A 22,263-nucleotide genomic window follows, 5' to 3' on the forward strand; every position below is an offset into this window, starting at 1 on the left:
TTTTCTCTGACATGAGATGCTTCATGTTCATCTTGTATTCTCCCTGCCTCAGTCTTAGAATCAGCTGTCTATTTGAGAGGTCCTAGGACTTTTGAGTGAGGAATGGCTTTTTAGAAATAAAAATCTCAGTTCTGAGTATGTTCATTGCATTGGAGATTGCTGCTCCCAGGCCATCTCAGTTGACAAAGCCAGAAAGCATATATATTTGCGTATGTGTAATTCCATACATTCACACAATCTGTATGTACACGTACACACACACAGACAAACACATACTCCTTGAAAATTATGAACTACTGCAGTGTCTTTAATTACAACCAACTCTACAAAGTTTATTTCATGTCTTCCTCTTTCCATTGTAATTACTTCATGGATAATGAAAACCCTGCTCATTCAGTACACTTACTTTTTCTTTCTTTTTGTGGGGGTACCAGGGATTGAACTCAGGGACACTTGACCACTGAGCCACATCTCCAGTCCTATTTTGTATTTTATTTAGAGACAGGGTCTCACTGAGTTGCTTAGTGCCTCACCTTTGCCAATGCTGGCTTTGAACTCATGATACTCCTACCTCAGCCTCCTGAGCTGCTGGGATTACAGGCAGGCACCACCATGCCCGGCTGAATACACTTACTTATTTTCCTAGGTTCCCCTAGATAAAACAAATCTATTGCACCACAATCCTGCTGGCTACCTTCCTTGCACGTGCTGACTCCCCACCAGGCCACAGCTGTCCAGTGAAGCTCTGAGTTCCCACTGACCTCTGCTGCCTGTACTTAGCTGATTTTCTTACATGGGCTGTAGTGCTTGGTCACTTTTCTAACTTTCCCTTTTGTACTGAATTATTCAGGAAAGAAGGACAGAATGAAGGAAGGCTGCTTTTTTTTTTTGGTTTGGGCTGAAATGTAACCCACATACAATAAAATAGGCAAATCTCAAGTGTCCAGCTCAATGTTTATATTCGTATACACCTGGGGATATAGCTCAGAAGTAAATTAGTTGTTCCAGCAAGCCTCCCAGATATGCCCACCCAAAGATAACCACTATTCTAAATTTTGAACATAGGTGAATTTGACTTGTTAATTTTTTTAACCTTTTGCTTTCTTTTGCTTTTGAGATGGTGGTCTTGTGTTGCCCAGGCTGGCCTGGAACTTGTGATCCTCCTACCTCACCCTCCTGAGTAACAGGGATTATAGCTGTGCATTACTGCATCCAGCTTTTTTTAACCTTTTATTTTGAAATAATTTCAATTTTATGAAAGAGTTGCAAGAATAATACAAAGAACTCCCCAAATCCCTTCACCCAGACGCAATATGTATTAATATAGTCGATATTTGTATGCATTCATAGCCCCTCCCCCACCTACTGCCCATGGCGGTTCCATATATTTCTCCAGTTGTATCAATGATATCTTTTATGGCATATTTTCACTTTGATCTAGGATCCAATCCAGGATAAGGTGTTGCATTTAGTTGTCATGTCTCTGCTGCCTTTAATCTGGAGTAGTTTCTCTTTGTCTTTTATGACATTCATGTTTTTTAAGAGTACAGGACAATTGCTTTGTAGTTGTGTTTTTATTATGCCCCTCAATTGGTTTTATCTGATCTTTTTCTCCTAATTAGATTTCACTTATGCCCTTCTGGGCAGTAATAATAAATAAGTGATGTTGTGTCTGTCTTTAATATATCATGTGAGGAAGCACCTGATGTCAGTTTATCCCATTATTAGAGATGTGAATTTTGATCTCTTGTGTAAGGTGGTGTTTATCTCCTTTTGCTTCTGTAATGTTACCATTTATTCCATTATATTTAAGAAACAGTCTGTGAAAAGCTACTTTGAGACTATGTAAATATCCTATTCCTCTTCAGACTTTTGCTCAGTGGTTTTAACATGTGTTAATGATTCTTGCTTGAATTAACTATTACTGTAATGATTGTAAAATTATTTTCTAAACCAATTATTCCTTTTACATTTATTATTTATGACATCCTGCTATAACGATAAGCTTTTCCAGGTCCCCTATTTATTATTCAGTATGTATCCATTTACTTAAATTTTATTCAATGGGTTGCAATCTACTATTGTCAATATATATTTTAATTCTCAGTTTCGCCCTTGATTTAGCTGTTAGGATCCCTTTCAAGGTGGCTCCTATGTCCTTTTAACATGTCCCTGTCATTCTTTGATCACTTCCTTACTTCCTGGCTCAAATAGGTATCTCAGGCTCTGATTGTTGTTTTCTTGTCCCAAATCTGGAATCAGCCATTTCTCCAAGGAGCTCTGATTTCTCTTGTTAAATAGTACCTAAAAGATAAGATCTATATACCAAATGAACTTACTCTTATTGGGTTATCATTGCTTCTAAGCAATTTCATATTGTTTTAACCCAACCTGTGTGTACATGTGTATGAAACTTTAATTTCACATTGCTACTTTAATTCCAATAGTGTTTCTCTTTGCCTCCCCTCATTCCATGTGTTTCCTTCATCTACAGTGAAAATTCTGACTCTCAACAACATTAATGTATTTTTTCATTCACACAATTCTATAGTACCTGCAAAATATTCTCAGAATTGATTCATGCAAGACACAGAGACAAATCCACATAAATACAGTTATCTCATACTAGATAAAGGTGCCAAAACCATGCATTGGAGAAAAGATAGCCTCTTCAACAAATGGTGCTGAGAAATCTGGAAATGTATATGTAGCAGAATGAAATTTAACCCCTATTTCTCACCCTGCACGAAACTCAACTCAAAGTGGATCAAAGACCTAGGTATTAGACAAGAAACTCTGAACCTACTAGATGAAAATGAAGGCCCAACACTCCAACATGTCAGCTTAGGAACTGACTTCCTCAATAAGACTCCTAAGGTGCAAGAAATAAAATTTAAAAATCAATAAATGGGATGGCATCAAACTGAAAAGCTTCTTCACAGCAAAGGAGATAATCAAGAACATGAAGAGATAGCCTACAGAATGGGAGAAAATCTTTGCCACCTGCACCTCAGATAGAGCGTTAATTTTAAGGATATACCAAGAACTCAAAAACTTAACACCAAAAAGCAAAACAAATAATCCAATCAATAAATGGGCAAAGGAACCAAACAGATACTTCTCAAAAGAAGAAATATGAACAGTCCGCAAATATATGAATATTTCTGTAGCAAATAGAGAAATGCAAATTAAAACTACATTGAGATTTCCTCTCACTCCAATCAAAATGGCAATTATCCAAAATATAAGTAACAGTAAATGTTGGCGAGAATGTGGGGAAAAGGGTACTCCCATACATTGTTGTTGGGCCTGCACATTAGTGCAATCACTTTGGAAAGCAGTATGGACAGTCCTCAAAAAACTAGGAATGTGGGCTGAGGCTGTGGCTCAGTGGTAGAGCATTTGCCTAGTGTGAGGCACTGGGTTCGAGCCTCAGCACCACATATAAATAAATGAATAAAATAAAGGTCCATACATATAAAAATATTTTAAAAAAACTAGGAATGGAAACACCATTTGACCCAGTTATCCCACTCCTTGGTATATATCCAAAGGATTTAAAATTAGCATACTACATTGATGTAGTCACATCAATATTTATAGCTTCACAAAACACAATAACTAAGCTATGGAGCCAACCTAGATGCCCACCAGCAGATGAATGGAAAAAGAAATTGTGGTATATTTACACAATGAAATATTAGTCAGCCATAAAGAAGAATGACTTTATGACCTTTGCCAGTAAATGGATGGATCTGGAGAGTATCATGCTAAGTGAAAAGCCAATCCCCAAAACCAAAGGTTGAATGTTTTCACTGATATGGGGAAGCTAACCCACAATGCATAGGGTGAGGGAAAGAATAGACATTCAGTAGATTAGACAAGGAGAATGAAGGGAAGGGTGGGGAGATAGGAAAAGGAAAGAGAGTAAAATGAATCCAAAATAATTTCCCTGTGTATTTATATGAAAACACCACAGTGAATTACCATCATGTACATCTATAAGAACTGGGCCATAATTAGAAAAAGATTTGTTTCATGCATGTTTAATTTTATAAAACTGGACTCTACTGCCATATGTAATTAAAGTAAAGAATTAATAAATGGGATAGTCTCAAACTAAAAAGCTTCTTCTCAGCAAAAAAAAAAAAAAAAAAAATCATTGAGATGAACAGAGAGCCTACATTTGGGGAGCAAATTTTTGTGCCACACACCTGTCAGAGCACTAATCTTCAGTATATAGAAATAACTCATAAAACTTCACATCAAAAACCCCCAAACAACCCAATCAATAAATGGGCTAAGGAGCTGAACAGATACTTCTCAGAAGAAGATATACATTTGATCAAGAAATATATGAAAAAATGTTCAACATCTCTAGTAATTAGAGAAATGCAAATTAAAACTACTCTAAGATTTCATCTCATGCCAGTCAGAATGGCAGTTATCAAGAATACAGACAACAATAAATGTTGGCGAGGATGTGGGGGAAAAGGCACACTCACACATGGCTGGTGGAACTGCAGATTGGTGCAATGAATCTGGAAAGCAGTATGGAGATTCCTTAGAAAACTTGGAATGGAACCACCATTTGACCCAGCTATCTCACTCCTCAGTCTATACCCAAAGGACTTAAAATCAGCATACTACAGTAACACAGCCACATTAATGTTCATGGCAGCTCATTTCACAATAGCTAAACTGGAAGCAACCTAGATGTCCTTCAACAGATGAATAGATAAAGAAACTTTAGTATATGTACACAATGGAATATTACTCAGCATTAAAAGAGAATAAAATCATGGCATTTGCAGGTAAATGGATGGAGTTGGAGAATATCATGCTAAGTGAAGTAACCAATGCCAAAAAACCAAAGGTGTCCTGGCCCATTCATGAAGGGTAGGAACCAGTCAGCCAGCTCACCAGCTGTTGCATGCTCTGGATGGCCCTGAACTGCTGATGACCACAGGGTGATTGTTGGGAGGAATGAGCACAGCTACTGACCCTGCTCTCTGCTCTCTCTTCTTGGCCTCTACCAAGTGTTTCTTCTGTCTCTGCCTCCTTGTGTTCATTTTTAGACCTACTTTGTTTTCCACGCCCTGATTTTACCCTGTCAGAGGTAGACAATATGGTAGTTTCCCAATGAGACAATAGCTATAACTATTTATTGCAATTTTACAGCCATTCTCCAAGGAACAAACTCTGGGACAGCTTCTTGATCAGTCCAGAGGAGGGCATTCCTGGCCCCAGGCAGGATGTTTGGGCCCAGTAAGTCTAGGTCTCTCTCAATTTAAAAGCCCTTATAATTAATTGGCACTGGATTGCCAAATGTAAGGAACTGGATGGATTGAGTAGTTTATTTCCATCCTACATGTGAAAAGAAAGGGGTAAAACCCTTGGGAGGGCAGAAAGCTGGAATTTGCAGGATCACAAAATCTTGTACCTCCAGTACCTGTAAGATGTGGGGCAAGTTGCCTCTCTGAGCCCCTGTTATTTATTAAATGGCTAAGACCAAAGACTCTATCTCTTCTTAGGTTTTGAATAAGATTAAATAAGATGAAATAGGCAAAGCTGTTAGCCTGGCCATAAGCACTCAACAAGGGCCCGTCAGCTGATTTTAGAAATGGTTGAACTATACTGCTAAAGTACTTACAAGCAGCAGTTGGCAGTTACTTCACATTCATCTATTTTTTGCTTATTCACTCAATTATTCACTTAAACAGTGCATCTGGGATATATTTACTAGGTGTAAATATCTAGTAAATATAATATTTACTGGGATAAACATATATTTACTGTCAATCAATATTTCTCTTAGTCCAGCTGTATTTTGTAAGATCCAGCCCAGGGGAGTTGAGACTACCCTTTCAAAAACTGATGAAGCCTACCCTTTAGTAGGGTGGGTCAGAGAGCTTTTTAAACTGCCTTTTGGGGGTTTGAAAATTCTCTGTACCTCTGACTCCTTGGACAGAAGGGCCCTGGACAGAGCAAGTTGTTCTAGCATTTGGGCAGCACTAAGACAGGACAGCTTTCCACAAACACATTTGTTCCCAACCCCACTCCATGGAAGGAGGAGGAAGCACATATCCCCCTTGTCCCAAAGGCCCCAGCCAGCAAGCTGGGACCTGCTTATAGCATATTGGTGCTCTGTTTCCTAGGACTGCCCTTTTTGTGGTCTAATGTCTTTTGCTGTGCTGGATCCTGGAACAAAACTATTTGTGCTTTTGTTGCTTCCAGCATCTCTTCATCTATAGTGATGCTCCCTTTCTGGCCCCACTGTGTATCTCAGGGCCTGTCTCCAGTTAAACTGAAGGGACCACCCTGCTACTCACACTTGCTTTAGGATCCTATGCCTTCCCTGAGTCTCTTCTTTTTGTATTGTCCCTCATCCCTCAAACCCCATGAGTTGCACTTGGGCTGTGTGCCAGAAACATTACTGGGCAGGCAGTCTGGTGGATGACTGAGAGGCACAGGTGGCTAACCCATGTAGTCTGTGAATAGACATCATGTGTAATAAGGGCCATAGCATTTAGTGCTGTGGGAATAGCCAGGGTGAGCAGCTGGCTGTACCTTGAGAGGCAGGGAAAACTTAACCAGCAGCTGGATGTTTGAGCATCCATAAAGGACTTGCCTAGACAGATCCATGAGCTAATTAGTGGGAGAATGGGATTTACAGCCAAGGAGAATAGAATGCATGAAAGCCTGAAATTGCATGATATTCTTAGAATAATACAATGTGATATGAATGGAACAGAGGGAATAGTTTTTTTGGAGTTGAGGGTTCATGAATAGCAGAGGAAGGAAATGAGTTCAGGGGGGTAAACAGAGATCTATTCACAATGACCTTGTAAGCTGTACTTTGTATTTTAGACTTTGCGCAACTAGTGCTGAGAGACTATGAAGGGTTTTATATAGAAGCATGACATGGTCAGACTCATATGTAGGGATGGTGGGATGCCTGGCTGTAAGGGAATGGATTGTCCTTTAGCAATTATATATGACAGATGCTATTGTCTGATTTTTATTCCTGAGAATATTTTTATTCCTGAGACCCTAGAGGTTAAATGCTCTGCCAAAGGTCTCAGAGGCAGAAAGCCGAGGACCTAGGCTTCACCTGGCTTCTTGGCTCTGAATCTCATTCTCCTGGGCACATCACCATTGTTAACAAAGTCCTGTAGAAAGCTGCCTTCAGCCAGATGGTGGATAGATGCCGACAGGAGCAATATGAAGCAAATGGTCATTGATACAATCTTGTTGAAGGAATGTAGCACTGAGATTGTGTAGCCTGTGTTGTTCAGTCTCCTGACCTTGAAGCCAATGGAGAGAGAGCAAGAAGTAGTCAGAAACTTTGAGCTGCAAGCTCTATATTGGCTTGACAAGATCTATTTATCACATCTCACTCATAAATTCAGAGGAGCATCTACTACCAGATGCTGGCATTTGTCAGTGGCTTGTTTGTGGAAGCCCCTGGTCCTCGAGGCTGGTCAGTTTGGTAGCCGACAACCCCAGGGTGAACCATGGCAGACAGAGGTAGATTCTTTTCTCTACATTTTTTAAGTAAAATAATCTTTTCAAAAAAGCAAAAATAATGTGATACAGTGGTAAAGAATACTAAGTTAGAGCTCAGGCAAACCTGGCTTTGATTCTACTGCTGCCACCTTAACTAGCTGTTTAATATTGAATCTCAGTCTCCTTATCCCTAAAGTGAGTAAAGTCAAACCTACCTGAAAAGATTATTATGATGATTAAAATGTGATAATTTTATAAAATGCCTTTGTATAATATCTGGCACATATGAATCCTCAATATATGATACTTTTAACTCTTGCTCTTAATACTACAACCACCACCACTACTGCCACCACAATTAAGGGGCATTTGGAAAATAGAAGAAAAAATATCTTATAGTCCAAACGTTGTGATACAATTACCCTGATAATTTAATTATATTTCTGTCAAATCTTCTTTCCCCATTATTTCTAAATATACCAGATTTTATAGCTAGGCAAGGTTTTGTTTGCTTTTTTCTATGGTGGCAACTGTATTACATTGATGTTTTCTTAATTTTTAATAGATTTTTCTAGATTTTAAGAATAGTGTGTAGAATTGAGGGACAGTGGTATCTGCCTGAGATCCTAGCCATTAGGAAAGTGAAGCAGGAGGATTACAAGTTTAAGGCTAGCCTCAGCAACTTAAGGAGGACCCATCTTGAAATAAAAAATAAAAAAAGGCTTGGGGATATAGCTCAGTGGTAGAGTGCCCCTGGGTTCAATATCGAGTACTGCCTCCCCAACAACAACAACAAAAAAATAGTGTGTAAAATTCAGAGAGTATAGAAAAGTAAAAAGAAAACAACCATACTCATAATGCCAATCTTATCCTCAAACCAGAAGAAATCATTGTTAACATTTTGGTGTATCTCCTTTCAGCCATCATTTTTATTAATGTTTTATTATGGAATTGAGACCATATTTTATATACACACACTTTTTTAGTGATTTTTCAGTTTACATGATATGATCATGAGTACTTCGCTATTATTCTAAGCATCATTTTCCCAGGCTGCTTAATAATCCTGTTGATGACTCTGTCATAGTTTACAAAAACACTTCATCATTATTAGACATCTAAGTTTTTCCCTATTCATTAGTCTGTAATGCTTCCCCTTAACAGACCTAGGGAAACAGTCACAAAACAGTCAGAAAAGTTATAATACACTTGTGCTATGTATATGGCTCTGGGTGAGACACAATAGGAGCCCTCAGAGCCAGCCTCAAAGGAGCTCAGAGATGAAACAATCTAGAACTATTTACTAAGAGTAAAATATATAGGGCGTTTTTGCCAGAGCTCTCAGAGAGACCATAAAAATGTATGTAGCTTTTTCCCTGTGGAACCTGGGATCCGAAAGGCACAGTTTATATACAGGAAGAAGCCAAGGAAACTTTGTTGCCCTTTCTCACCTATTAATATGTAGATGGCCTCCTGTGTTCAAATGCCCTCTGAGCCAGTTACCTTAGCTGCCAGGGCTTTTGCTGAGAATCTTTGAATTTACTTCCAAATGGTTTTTACTGGGGAACAAATAGTGAGAAGCATCAAAAAAGGAACTCTTGTGAAAGTAAAGAGAGTCAGACTGATTCTAGTCTAATGGTTTTTTGTTTGTTTTTAAATTTAATTTAATTTTCTTAATTGACAGATAAAATTGTATATATTTATTATGTACAACATGATGTTTTGAAGTATATATACATTGTGGAATGGCTAAATCAAGCTAATTGACATATGCATCACCTCATATTTTTGTGGTGAGAAAATATTAAAATTAACTCAGCATTTTTCAAGAATATGATACATTGCTATTAACTATAGTAAATTGAAACAATATGAATGAACCTGAAGGACAATATGTCAAGTGAAAGAAGCCAAGCACAGAAAGACATATACCACATGATCTCACTTGTATGTGGAACAAAAAGGTTGATACAGAGAAAGGTTGAAGTAGAGAAAGGAATTGTGGTTCTAGTCTTGGTTTTTGACACAGTCTTACTCTGGGACCTCAGGCAAGTTCTTTCCTTTTTATAAGCCTCTGTTGTCCTCCTGGTAATATAGATGATCTACCAGACCCTCCCCACATTAACATTCCAGAGTACCCAAAACCTTCTTCTTGCTAAAGTGAGCATCCTGATAAAATTCAGAGGATGCTTCTCCAGAGTCTAGAGTTTCTCTTAATTATTACCTTTTATATCCCCAGTTATTTCCTCCTGGTAACAGTTGGAACAAATGGACACTGAAAGACAAGAAGTGGCTCTCCCTGGTTAGAAACACTAGATTCAGAATCCTGAACCATTGTATTTTATGTATTATATATTTGTTCTCTTAAGTACTTTGTACTTGTATTCATTCTCTATTTAGCAGATGTTAACTGAATCCTGGGCTTTGTACAGTTCATTTGTGTAATACAGAGATGAATGAGACTCAACCCTGTTCTCAAGATGTACATAGTCTAGTGAGCAGACAGCAAAAAAGATGCTAAGGGCAATAGGATGGTTGCTGCAATATTATGCTATGTATAAGAGCAAAATGACGGGAATGCTGAGTTTGCCTAGAAGCCACAGCAAAGGAAGTTTCTGTTAATGCTTTGGGGTTTTAAAGAATGAGTAGAAGTGTTTTAGGTAGTCAGTAGGTGGAGAGGGCATTCTGGGTAGAAGAACAAGCATGTGCAAAGTCCTAGAGGTGTAAGAGAATGTGTCGTGTTCAAAGAATTGCAGATAGTTCGTGTGACTGGAAGGTAAAAGGGAGAGTGGGCAGGTGCAGAAAAGTCAAGCATTTCTCCTCAGACCAGTCTGTTTCTACAGAATTCTTTGCTCATTTTATCAGTCCAGATGAGAGAGATAGTCTTTTTAGTTTGGTTTTCAAAAGCTGTTATCTTTATTGCCTTATCTTTCCATTTTTAAAGTAACATATGCTCATTATAGAAAGTTTAAAAAATACAAAAAAGTAGGAAGAAAAAAATTCACTGATGGTCTGACTGGCTAAAGACAACTCTTTAACATCTTGGTGCATTGCTGTTCAATGTTTTTTTCACACTCTCTTTTTATGTAGCTGTGAATAAGTTGTAATTATAGTTTTAACCTTTGTATATGGTGCCTTTCTACTTCTTCCTAAAATTTGCCAAAAATGGATGTTAGTGTCATTAGAAAATAACTGTGATCATAAAATAATCTGGCTGAAATATCTATATATTTTCTTTTTCTAAGATAACATAATTCTTTTTAACAGGTTTCTTGTGGCTCAGAGCATAATTTGGCAGTAATTGGTAAGTAATTTTTATACTGATAACTGTGGTTTGTTCTGAAATTCATGTAACAGAATTGGAGAAGACTCTTGGTTAACCAAAAACTAGGGTGCATATGTGTGTGTATGTATTGGGGAAGACTTGGGGAATAGAAGTCTGTGGTTGACCAAGAGTTGACAAAAGGAGCCCCTTTTCTGAAAAGTTCAATCCACATCATTGGTCATCTTTTTAAGGTGCCCCAGCTGCCCTATTTGCCCCAGGAAGTAGCATTTGAGGACCTTAAAGAACTTACAGCCGCAGGGCATTATTTGTGGATAGCCAGACATAAAAAGGGAGAGTGGATTGTGTGGCTTCTGGCTCTTTGAATAAATTTCTTCTTCCAAGTTCTTAGTTTGATTCTTTCTTGGAAACAGGGGCCTTTGCTTACTGTCCTCACTGCCTTGTATTTGGTAATACTTGGGACCTCACAAGCCTCTGGTCAATTGAGACTTCCTTTTAGCTGGCTCTGGATGACCCATGTTCAGTGTTTTCCTTATTAAACCTGTGAGCAATTCATTCAAGAAGCCTTTTCATTTTGTTCACAGGTATATTCAGTCTTTATCTCACAGTACATTAGAGAGACTATAATGTAGACTACAACGTAGAGTGCCCAAGTTCAGTGCAGGCTTTTACTTATTACCAGTGTGAACTTGCACATTATTTAATTATTCCTCATCTTTAAAATGAGGATAACAGTAATGCCTACCTCATAGTATTATTCTGAGGGTTAAATGAGCTAATATATGCAAGGCTAACAGAATGGCACTTAGCTCCTAGTAAGGGCTTTAGAAATGTTAGGTGTTTGTACCTGATATTATTAGTTCAAGGAATTGCCCTTCTTTAGGCTTTAGTTCCCCATCTGTAAACTGGAGGGCATGAAACAGAAAACTAAGTTTTTCTCTAGCTCTGATCATTCGGGACTTGTTGTAGCATCAGTATTGCCTGCCTTGTGTCAGGGATTTCTGTTCGTATTTCTCTTTCCTAGCCGCTGACTTGGAATTTCAGAAAGGCAAGGCCCCTGTGATTTTCTTTTATTTCTTATTTGGTCACCCCACTTAGAACAGTGCCTGGCTCTCAGCAGAGACTCAAGAACTCTCAAATTGAGTAGATTGGTGTAGCTGCCTGGGGTAGTGGTAGTTTGAGGCATTATTTCTCAAGCCTACATATGATGTGCAAAGAGGCAGGAGCAAGGAGGCAAAGGAGGGAGGTTGCCTGCAGCAATGGAGAGTCAGAGGGGCTGGAGTCGAAAGAGCTAGAAAATGTAACAGCAAACCTGCATGCTTTGCAGCAGTACCAGACACTTTCTACTGGAACTGCTCCAGCCTGGGTATAATTAAGACAAGCTAATCAAAGAATCAAAGGATGTTATTGTTGCTGCTGCTGCTGGCACTGAACTGGGAGAGGGTAGCTTCCTTTGGGACTAGCACAACAAGAAGATTGAAGGCAAGCTAAATACAGGGAAGCAGTAGTTCAGACAAAGGAGGGAGCCAGTGCTAGCAGAGCACAGGGTGAACTGACATAGGCAGCCTGGGGCTGTAGAAAGAGCGAAGAGTGCAGTAGACAGCCTTGGTTCAAACCTGCTCCAGCTGTGTGTGTGAGCTTCCCTTCTGCACTCATCTATGTAATGGGAATGATAATTTCTCCTTGCAGAATTGTTGTGAAGATTGGGTGAGGTAAAGTATGTGAAATGCCTAGCATATATCTCTTAGCTACCTTTGTATCCATCTATCCATCTATCTATCCATCCATCCATCTATACCATTTTTTCCATTTCCCATTTCCCTTGGTGGAGTGGGAGAAGGGAGAATCATTTATCAGTGTAATTATTGTAGTGAAGTATTTCTTTGTTGGGAGAGAGAAATGAGACATTCTAGAGAGGCATGTCCAGTGTTACCCAAGTGAGGCCATCAGCGGCAGTAGAACAGGACATACTGATACGCTCAAAAGCAGATAAATTTTTTTGTTTTGTCCCAAATGCTCAGGGCCTGGCTTACAGTCTGTTGAATTGATGTTTCCAGGGTGAGGAAAAGTGGGCCTGTCACCTGACAATGAGCTGGGAGTCAGAGGCTCCCTACTACTGGAGGAATGTGGCCCCCAGTGGGTGCACTGCAGTGTACAAGCTTTGAAACCTAGAAGTGACAAGAAGCTGCCTATTAGCCTCACAGGAGACCAGCAAGAAGGAGAGACCCCAGAGGAGGAGAAGATTCTACCAGCTTAAAGCTATTTCTCACAGATAGCTCTTCCCCTCAATCCTGTTGCTATTGCCCACTTTAGACAGAATTCCCTGCCTTCAGTTTCACTCTCTGAGCTCTAGCCCTTCAGTGCCGGGTGCTGTATTCCGCTTGTGATGGGCACAAAATAGTTATAGAACAGACTAGAGCAGAATATCAAAGAAGCCAAACTTTGCTGAAGGGTAGAAGCAGCTTGGGTTAGTCAACTTTGTCACTATGACAAAATATCTGAGACAACCAACTTTAAAGGAAGGAAGATTTATTTTGGCTAGTGGTTGCAGAGATTTTAGTCCAAGATCCCTTAGTCCCATTGCTTTGGGGCTGTGGTGAGGCAGAACATCATGGCAGGGCTGGACACAGTGGCATAGGCCTGTAATCACAGCTACTTGGGAGTGTGAGGCACGAGCACTACAAGTTCAAAGCTAGCCTGGGTAACCTAAAGGGACCCTGTCTTAAATTAATAATTAAAGCCGGGGGAGGGGGGCAGTGCATTGGGAATGTAGCTTAGTGGTAAAGCACTTGCCTAGCATGTGGGAGGCCCTAGTTTTAATCCCTGGTCTCACACACACACACACACACACACACACACACACACACACCATTGCAGTGGGCATGCAGTAGAGCAAAGCTGATCTCCTCATTGCAGCTAAGAAGCAGAGGGGAAGAGAGCACTTTTGTAGCAAAGCCCCTCCCCCCAAACCCACTAAGCTATGAATCCATCAATGGATTAATGTATAGATGATATCAGAGGCCTCATGATCCAATCAATCACCTCCCAAAGCCTCACCTCTGAGCACTGCTGCAGTGGGGACCAAACCTTCAACATATGAGATTTTGGGGAACATTTCAGATCCAAATCATAACACAGTGTTAATATTTAACAAATATAGTATAGATGAATCAGCCTAGAAAGAGAGTTAGAAAAGGGTGAAAGGACATGATTTAGAACCTACTCCCTGTCTCAGAGAGTGGGCGCAACTCCACAAAGTAGATTTGTTGTACCTGTTTTACAGAGAAGAAAACTGAAACTCAGAGGTTAAATGGGTTAAACAGTTCACCCAGAGATAAAGAGCAAGTAAATGGTAGACCTATCTGCCTGACTTCCAAGACTGCTCTTTCTACTCTGTCATTTCCTATGGTCTGAAGCAGTAATAGTAGGTAGTAGTTAAGAAGAACACAGGTTCAGAGTTCCTGAATTCAAATTCTGCCCCTTTCACTTGTGAACTGTGTACCCTCATAAAAGGTAAATGGCTTAACCTCTCTGTCTTGATCACCTCAATTGGCTTTCATATATGTAAAGTAATAAGAACAATGCCTGACACAAAAACAAAAGCTGAGTAAATGGTTAGTTGTTATTATTGTTTTATATTAAAAATGCAAGGGAGGTTCTTGCTCATCTGGCTGGTTCATTGGTTTTGCTTCTTTCTTTTCTTCCTTTCCACCCAGGATTTCTCTCCACATCTGACACAATTTCCTGATTGATTTTCATTTGTGGATATATGCTGAAGTCAGCAGAGGTGAGCCTTGGGATTGTGGCCACCACTTGCTCAGAAGATCCTGCCTCCTAAAGGCAGTCTCTCCACATCCAGCTGTTTTTAGGTCTATCACTTTCATGTCTAGCTGGATTGGCTCCAGCTGTTTTCTTGCCCAAGGAGCAACTTATTTTGGTCCAAATGGGTAATTTGTTTGCCTTTGCTCCTGATATGCAGTTGTTCAGCCTCCCCTTCCTGTAGAGGAAAAAGAGCTGACTGTGTTGCCTCTTTCCCCACTCCACACAAACCCTTGTAATGACTTCATTGGTGGCCTTTTCCTGGAGCACTAGGGCTTGCCAGATAGAAAAAATTGAAGGGTGGATATTGACTGGAAAATTTGATTCTTCCTCTTCCTCCATGCAAAGTCAGATCTTTTATAAAATAGAAGTTATAGTCCAGGCATAGATTCCTCCCGCCCTCATTTTATTATTTTCCAATTGTTGAACCTTTGTACCTTTATATGTATGGCAGAACATCTGACCTTGACTTGAAAACCATTAAACAGTGTCATGTAATAATTTAATAGAGAAATAACTTTTTTTTTTTGGCACTGGTTATTCCTCTGAGAGGCAATACCTTCAAACCCCCTTGCTTTGTAGAGTGTTTTGTGGCAGGTTCAAACTTTAATGCTCCTATATACAGTGTGATAAGCAGAATATAAATGCTTCATATTATCACATTTAATCCTGGTAGCAAATTAATGAGTTGGTACTATTGTTGACCCTGTTTTCTAGATAAGGGAAGGTCAAGCTTAGGATGAGCAGTTTGCCCCACTCACATGGCACAGTTAGGAGAAATCTGTCAGTTCTTTGCACAGATTCTTCAAACCCTGTGAACTGCTACCCCATGCTGCTTCCTGCAGACGGGTAACAGTCTGGCTAGTTTTAAGGCCACCAGATAACAGTGTTTCATCTCTTCATTTCAATATTTAGTTCTCCTTCATATTGGCAAGTTCTGTATATCCAGGCTAAATCTCTTCTGCTTGATTAACCAGATAAAATAATGAAATCCATAACATTGTTTTGGAAAGCCACTTCTTTTAGGATGCATCTTTCCCCTTTCATTGAATATTTCCACTTAAAAAAATTAATGTATTTATTTAATTTTTGAATGGTCAATATATGTATATATCAAAATTAAATCTAAAATAAAAAATCTCCCTCCCATGCTATTCTCCCATCTGTCCAGTTCCCCAAAATCTCTACCACATATATAACTAATGCCTATTATTAGTTTCTTCTATATCCTTATAATGTTTTTTTATATATAAATTAACACTAAAATATGGCTCATCATTCCTTTTGCATCAATAGTACATGCTGTGCACACTTTTCAGTGTCTGATTTTTTTTTTCCTCAACAGTTCATCTAGGGGACCTTTCCATGTTAGTATAGAAGGCTTCCTAGTTATTTTTTTTCACAGTTACACAATATTCCAAGTTCTTCTATACTATGATTTATTTCACTAGTGCCCTGTTCATGGATATTACTTAAGATCATTTCCAGTCTTGTGTTATTATAAACAGTGCCGTAGCGAATAACATTACATATGTATTATTCCATGTGTGGGAGAGTGTAGTTGTGAGATGAATTCCTGGAAGTGAAATTATTATATAAAAGAGAAAACTTATTTTTTTAATTTTGCAAGATACTGCAAAATTGGGCTCCATAGGGATTATATCTTTTTTTTTTTTTTTTTTACTCCCATTAGCAAAGTGTAAGAGTGCCCTTTTTGGCAGTTTCCTTAATAGAGTCTGTTAAGATTTAGATTTTGCCAATCTGATAAGTCAACTACTCAAGGTGGTTTTTGTTTGTTTTGCTTTTAAAGTACATCGTATCTATAGTTGAGTGCACAAATATTAAGAGTTTGGGCTAATGCATTTTTAGACATGTATTTTACCTAAGAAACTACTACCCAGAGAGAGAACACTCCTAGCACCCTAGAAAGCTACCGCATGCCTCATGTCAGTCAGTAACCCATCCCAAAGGAAACCTCTGTTCTGACTTCATTGTCAAAGATGACATTTGTCAGTGTTTGAATTTCATATTAGTGATACTCTTCTGTTTTGTTCAGCATCATTCATGTTGGGCTGGGCATGGTGGCACACACCAGTAATCCCAGTGACTCTGGAGGCTAAGGCAGGAGGATAATGAGTTTGAGGCCAGTCTGGATAACTTAATGAGACCCTGTCTTAAAATAAAAAATAACAAACAAACAAAACATTCATGTGTGTAGCAGCAGTTCTTTTTATTGCTCAGTAATATTCCACTGTAGGATTATACCATAACTTGTCCATTTAACTATTATAGAACATTTGGATTTCCAGTTTGGGAATTGTAAATAAAAGCTGCTGTGCACATTCTGTAGATACCTTTTGGTGAACATATACATCTCTTTATTTTGTGTGTATAACTAACAGTAGGATTTCTAGGTCATATGTTCAGCATTAGTAGATACTGTTCAACAGTTTTCCCAAGTAGTTGTAATCAATTTACACTCCCACTAGCAATATATGGAATGTTCCAAAATGAGCATTCAATTTGTGCTATGTCCTTGCCAGGTATTTTCAATCTCATAGATTTAGGCCATTCTGATGAGGGTACAGTATGGAGTCTCACTGATTTTTAACTCAAATTTCTCTTATAACTAATGTTGTGGAGTAACTTTTCATACTCATATAGGTAACTTGGGTGGCTTCTTTTGTCAAGTTAAAAGACTATTAAGTCTTTGCCCATTGCTTTAAAGTGGGTTTTGTCAGTGTTTTTTTTTTTTTTAATTTGTTCTAATTAGTTATACATGACAGTAGAATGTACTCTGACACATAATACATAAATGGAGTATAATTTCTCATTTTTCTGTATAATCACACTGAGCATGTAATTCTATATGTACATAGGGTAATAATGTCATTATTTCATGATTCATGTATAATTATTATTCATGACTCATATATAATGTCATTATTCATGATTCATTTTACTATCCTTTCTACCCCCATACTCCTCACTTCCCTTCACACCCCTCTACCTAATCCAAAGTAATTCTAGTCTTCCAACTAATTATGAATTAGCATCCACATATCAGAGAAAGTATTTGGCCTTTGTTTTGGGGGGATTGGCTTATTTTGCTTAGCATGATATTCTCCAGTTTCATTCATTTGCCTGCACATGCCATAATTTCATTCTTCTTTAAGGATGAGTAATATTCCATTGTGTATATAAACTACATTTTCTTTGTCCTTTCATCTGTTGAAGGACACCTAGGTTGGTTCCATAGTTTAGCCATTGTTAGTTGAGCTGCTATAAACATTATGGCTGCATCACTGCAGTATGCTGATTTTAAGTCCTTTGATATAAACTGAAGAGTAGGATAGCTGGGTCAAATGGTGGTTCCATTCCAAGTTTTCTTTTTCTTTTTTTTTTGGAGGGGGCAGGGGTACTGGGGATTGAACTCAGGGGCACTCGACCTCTGAGCCACATCCCCAGCCCTATTTTGTATTTTCTTTAGAGACAGTGTCTCACTGAGTTGCTTAGTGTCTCGCCTTTGCTGAGACTGGCTTTGAACTTGCAATCCTCCTGTCTCTGCCTCCCCAGCTGATGGGATTACATGTGTGTGCTGACCGTGCCTGGCCCATTCCAAGTTTTCTGAGGAATCTCCATACTGCTTTCCATAGTGGTTGCACCAATTTGTATTCCCACCAGCAATGTATGAATGTACCTTTTCTCCACGTCCTTCAACATTTATTGTTGCTTGTAGTCTTAATAATTGCCATTCTGACTAGAGTGAGATGAAATGTTAGAGTAGTTTTGATTTGCATTTCTCTAATTGCTTAGAAATGTTGAACATTTTTTCGTGTATTTATTGATAGATTATATTTCTTCTGTGAAGTGTCTGTTCAGTTCCTTAGCCCATTTATTGATTGGGTTGTTTGTTTTTTTGGTGTTAAGTTTTTTGAATTCTTTATATATCCTGGAGGTTAATGCTCTATCAGAGGTGCATTAGTAAAGATTTTCTCCCATTCTGTAGGCTCTCTCCTCACATTATTTTTTCCTTTACTGAGAAAAGCTTTTTAGTTAGAATCTATCCTATTTATTAATTCTCGATTTTATTTCTTGCACTTTAGAAGTCTTGTGAAGGACGTCAGATCCTAAGCCACATGGTAAAGATTTGGGCCTACTTTTTCTTCTAACAGGCACAGGGTCTCTGTTCTAGTGCCTAACTCTTTGATCCACTTTGAGTTGAGTTTCATGTAGGGTGAGAGATAAGGGTTTATTTCATTTTGTTACATGTGGATTTCCAATTTTCCTAGCATCTTTTGTTGAATAGGCTATTTTTTCTCCAGTGAATGTTTTTGGCACCTTTGTGTAGCATGAGATAACTGTGTTTCTGTGGGTTTTTGTCTCTTTGTATTCTATTCTGTACCATTGGTCTATAAATCTGTTTTAGTGCCAATACCATGACATTTTTGTTACTATGGCTGTATAGCATAGTTTAAGGTCTGGTATAGTGATACCACCTGTTTCACTCTTCTTGCTAAGGATTGCTTTGGCTATTCTGGGTCTTTTATTTTTCCAAATGAATTTTGTGATGCTTTTTCTAGTTCTATGAAGAATGTCATTGGGATTTTAATAGGAATTGCATTAAATCTGTATAACACTTTTGGCAGGATGGCCATTTTGACAATATTAATTCCACCTATCCAGGATCATGGGAGGTCTTTCCATCTTCTAAGGTGTTCTTTATTTCTTTACTGTTCTGTAGTTTTCATTGTAGAGGTCTTTCACCTCTTTTTTAAAAATTATTTATTTATTTATCTTAATTAGGTACATATGACAGCAGAATGCATTTTGATTCTTTGTACACAATTGAAGTACAACTTTTCGTTTCTCTGGCTGTACCCGATGTAGTGTCACACTCTATGTGCAGTCTTACATGTACCTCGGGTAATGATCCATCTCATTCCACCATCTTTCCTGTCCCCATGCACACTTCCCACCCTCCCTCCTCTTTGCCCAATCACAGTTCCTCCATTTTTCCTATGCCTCCACCCTCCCCATTATGGATCAGCATTACTTATCAGAGAGTACATCCGGCCTTTGGTTTTTTCGCATTGGTTACTTCACTTAGCATGATATTCTCCAACTCCATCCATTTACCTGCAAATGCCATGATTTTATTCTCTTTTAATGCTGAGTAATATTCCATTATGTATATATACTAAAGTTTCTTTATCCATTCATCTGTTGAAGGGCATCTAGGTTGCTTCCAGTTTAGCTATTGTGAAATGAGCTGCCATGAACATTAATGTGGCTGTGTTACTGTAGTATGCTGATTTTAAGTCCTTTGGGTATAGACTGAGGAGTGGGATAGCTGGTGGTTCAAATGGTGGTTCCATTCCAAGTTTTCTAAGGAATCTCCATACTGCTTTCCAGATTCATTGCACCAATCTGTAGTTCCACCAGCCATGTGTAAGTGTGCCTTTTCCACCACATCCTCACCAACATTTATTGTTGTCTGTTCTTGATAACTGCCATTCTGACTGGCATGAGATGAAATCTTAAGAGTAGTTTTAATTTGCATTTCTCTAATTACTAGAGATGTTGAACATTTTTTCATATATTTCTTGATCAAATGTATATCTTCTTCTGAGAAGTATCTGTTCAGCTCCTTAGCCCATTTATTGATTGGGTTGTTTGGGGGTTTTTGATGTGAAGTTTTATGAGTTATTTCTATATACTGAAGATTAGTGCTCTATCTGACAGGTGTGTGGCACAAAAATTTACTCCCCAAATGTAGGCTCTCTGTGCATCTCAATGATTTTTTTTTTTTTTTTTTTTTTTGCTGAGAAGAAGCTTTTTAGTTTGAGACCATTCCATTTTTTAATTCTTGATTTTATTTCTTGTGCTTTAGGAGTCTTGTTAAGGAAGTTGGGGCCTAATCTGATGTGATGAAGATTTGGGCCTACTTTTTCCTCTATTATGCACAGGGTGTCTGGACTAATTCCTAGGTCCTTGATCCACTTTGAGTTGAGTTTTGTGCATGGTGAGAGATAGGGGTTTATTTTCATTTTGCTGTAAATGGATTTCCAGTTCTCTCAGTACCATTTGTTGAAGAGGCTATCTTTTCTCTACTGTATGTTTTTGGTGCCTTTGTATAGTTTGAGATAGCTGTATTTATGTAGGTTTTTTATGTATTTATGTAGAAGACATCTCTGTGTCTTCTATTTTGTACCATTGGTCTACATGTCTATTTTGGTGCCAATATCATGCTGTTTTGTTACTATAGCTTGGTAGTATAATTTAAGGTCAGGTTTTGTGATGCCTTCTGCTTCACTCTTCTTGCTAAGGATTGCTTTGGTTATTCTGGGTCTCTTATTTTTCCAAATGAATTTCATGATTGCTTTTTCTATTTCCATAAGAAATGATGTTGAGATTTTAATTGGAATTGCATTGAATCTATATAGCATTTTGGGTAGTATGGCCATTTTGACTGTATTAATTTTGCCTATCCAAGAGCATGGGAAATCTTTCCATCTTTTAAGGTCTTCTTCAGTTTCCTTCTTTACTGTTCTGTAGTTTTCATTGTAGAGGTCTTTCACCTCTTTTGTTAACTTGATTCCCAAGTATTTTATTTATTTTGAGGCTATTGTGAATGGGATAGTTTTCCTAATTTCTCTTTCAGTGGATACATCACTGGTGAATAGGAATGTGTTTGATTTATGGGTGTTAATTTTATATCCTGCTACTTTACTGAATTTATTTACTAGTTCTAGAAGTTTTCTGTTGGAATTTTTTGGATCTTCTAAATATAAAACCATGTCATCAGCAAATAGTGATAGTTTGAGTTCTTCTTTTCCTGTTCCTATCCCTTTAATTTTTTTCTTCTCTCTAATTATGCTGGCTAGAGTTTCAAGGACAATGTTGAATATAAGTAATGATAGAAGGTATCCTTGTCTTGTTCCAGTTTTAGAGGAAATGCTTTCCAATTTTTCTTCATTTAGAATGATGTTGGCCTTGAGTTTAGCATGTTGAAGTATGTTCCTACTATCCCTAGTTTTTCTAGTGTTTTGAACATGAAGGGGTATTTAGTACCCCTTCATTAAGCATTTGTCAAGTACTTTTTCTGCATCTATTGAGATGATCATATGATTCTTGTTTTTAAGTCTATTGATATGATGAGTTACATTTATTTATTTCCCTATTATGAACCAACCTTTGCATCCCTGGGATAAAGCCCACTTGATTGTGGTGCATTTAAATAAGTTTTTGTATGCAATTTGCCAGAATTTTATTGAGAATTTTTGCATCTATGTTCATCAGGTATATTGGTTTGAAGTTTTCTTTCCTTGATGTGTCTTAGTCTAGTGTTGGTATCAGGGTGATATTAGCCCCATAGAATGAGTTTGGAGGGGTTCCTTTCTTTTCTATTTCATGGAATTGTCTGTTTTCTTGATGATTTGTAGGCATCCTTTGTGTCTTACACATTCCAACCGTGAGTTAGATTATATATTGCAAGCATCTTCTGTAAGTCTCTCTTGCTTTTTTAATGGTGTCATTTGAGGAATAGATGTTCTTAATTTTAATGAAGTCTAGTTGTCTAGACTGTCTTTCCTTCAGTGGGTTGAGGTACTTACATCCTGTTTAAGATATTTTTGTCTCATCCAAGTTTG

At 38.2% G+C, this 22,263-nt stretch overlaps 1 protein-coding gene across 9 annotated transcripts in view; it reads left to right on the forward strand.

Moving 5' to 3' along the window:
* The window catches only part of Sergef (secretion regulating guanine nucleotide exchange factor), a 232,351-nt gene that overhangs the window by 131,527 nt on the left and 78,561 nt on the right, over positions 1-22,263 (forward strand). For 7 of the 9 annotated variants that reach the window (XM_027942392.2, XM_071616357.1, XM_071616361.1 and 4 more), the window contains one exon: positions 10,777-10,813. The exons of the other annotated variants lie outside the window; for them this stretch is intronic. In XM_027942392.2, coding sequence (XP_027798193.2) covers positions 10,777-10,813 — 37 coding nt within the window. The remainder of the gene's footprint in view (positions 1-10,776; positions 10,814-22,263) is intronic. 9 annotated transcript variants of the gene reach the window in all.

The sequence above is a fragment of the Marmota flaviventris genome, chromosome 9 (assembly GCF_047511675.1).
Source record: "Marmota flaviventris isolate mMarFla1 chromosome 9, mMarFla1.hap1, whole genome shotgun sequence".
In the NCBI taxonomy this organism is placed as follows: Eukaryota; Metazoa; Chordata; class Mammalia; order Rodentia; family Sciuridae; genus Marmota; species Marmota flaviventris.